This window comes from Buceros rhinoceros, unplaced genomic scaffold (assembly GCF_000710305.1).
Source record: "Buceros rhinoceros silvestris isolate BGI_N320 unplaced genomic scaffold, ASM71030v1 scaffold29396, whole genome shotgun sequence".
NCBI lineage: Eukaryota > Metazoa > Chordata > Aves > Bucerotiformes > Bucerotidae > Buceros > Buceros rhinoceros.
Genome location: NW_010419754.1, coordinates 1 through 1,410, shown reverse-complemented (window position 1 = coordinate 1,410; position 1,410 = coordinate 1). Strand labels below are relative to the sequence as shown.

At 56.1% G+C, this 1,410-nt stretch overlaps 1 protein-coding gene across 1 annotated transcript in view; it reads right to left on the bottom strand.

Moving 5' to 3' along the window:
* The window catches only part of PRKRIP1 (PRKR interacting protein 1 (IL11 inducible)), a gene marked incomplete at its 5' end in the record, with an annotated part of 6,515 nt that extends 6,033 nt beyond the window's left edge, over nucleotides 1–482 (bottom strand). The window contains one exon of the mRNA XM_010139064.1: nucleotides 404–482. Coding sequence (XP_010137366.1) covers nucleotides 404–482 — 79 coding nt within the window. The remainder of the gene's footprint in view (nucleotides 1–403) is intronic.
* Between the last annotated feature and the right edge of the window lie 928 nt (nucleotides 483–1,410).

Below are 1,410 nucleotides of genomic sequence, written 5' to 3'. Positions count from 1 at the left end.
AAAGAAAAGTGTAAGCAGGACTCTTGGGTTGGGCTCTTTGCCGCCAGCTCCCTACCCAACCACGTATACCCCCTGCACGCCTCTGCTTCTCCCTGCCCGAGATTCAGCTCAAAGCAGTCACAGGAGGGAACTCCTGCACTCCCAGAGCACTCGGATCCACAGAAAGGACAGATTTCCTTATCATTTCCTTACACATGCTGGAGCACCAAGGACATAGTTCACTCTGCATCCTGACAACCAGCAGGAAAGCGGAACCCAAGAACCAAATGAAACCTGAAAAAGCAACTCTCGAAGCACATTTCATACCTCTTTTCTGAGCAACCACAGAAAACTGTCTCTGTTAAACACTCTTCTAAGTCTAGCATAGCTGACCCTGCAGTTATCTGAAGAACAGTAGCGTTACCCATCACATCTCTGACGAACTCCGGGGGAGGCCGTGGTGCCCATTCATTCAGTTTTTCAGGAATTGGTACAGTCTTTTCCTGCAAGAACAAACCAGTGGGTCATCAGCATCTTCTAGGAGCAAAGCCTGTGATTTTAACTCCTTGGGGAAAGGTGGCGTATGTCTGACAACAGCCTCTTCCCCAGCTGACAGAGCTCGGAAGGAGCACAGCCGTAGTAACTCCTTCAGGAACAGGAACAGGCACAAATCATGGATCAGGAGGTTTCCTCTCTTGCCCTCACATTCAGGCCTGCAGGTCCCCAAACCCCAGGAGAATCAGGACTGTCTGAGCTTCTTTTTGTTGTGGGAACTGGAAGGAAGCAAGCCAGCACCTCCAAGCACTCGCAGAACCCGAGCGCACTCCCACTAGCAGTAGCCTGGGAAGTGTTGAAAGGCATCTGCGCTCCTTCCATGCCAGATCTACGGAGGACAGGGAGGAGCAGGGGGAGGACAGCACACGGTGCAAGGTCAGAGGAAGAACAGGGTGCGGGGACATCTCGGCCTCCTCCAGCACACGGGGAGGGGCCACCTGGCAAATGCTTCCTCCTCAGGACAGGGATCAAAACACCCAGTTAGAGGAACCAAGGTCACGCTCCCCCCCATTAAAAGCCACAGGCAGAGCACTGAGAGGCCAGTCCTCCCCCCGCAGCCCAGAGAAGGTCTCTCCCCTCATGGCACCCCGGGACAGACAGTCCTCTCCCCTCACGCCAGCACACGGGGAGGGGCCACCTGGCAAATGCTTCCTCCTCAGGACAGGGATCAAAACACCCAGTTAGAGGAACCAAGGTCACGCTCCCCCCCATTAAAAGCCACAGGCAGAGCACTGAGAGGCCAGTCCTCCCCCCGCAGCCCAGAGAAGGTCTCTCCCCTCATGGCACCCCGGGACAGACAGTCCTCTCCCCTCACGGACCCCGGGGGTGGCAGTCCCTCTCCCCCCGCACACGCAGGGGGTGGCAGTCCATCTCCAC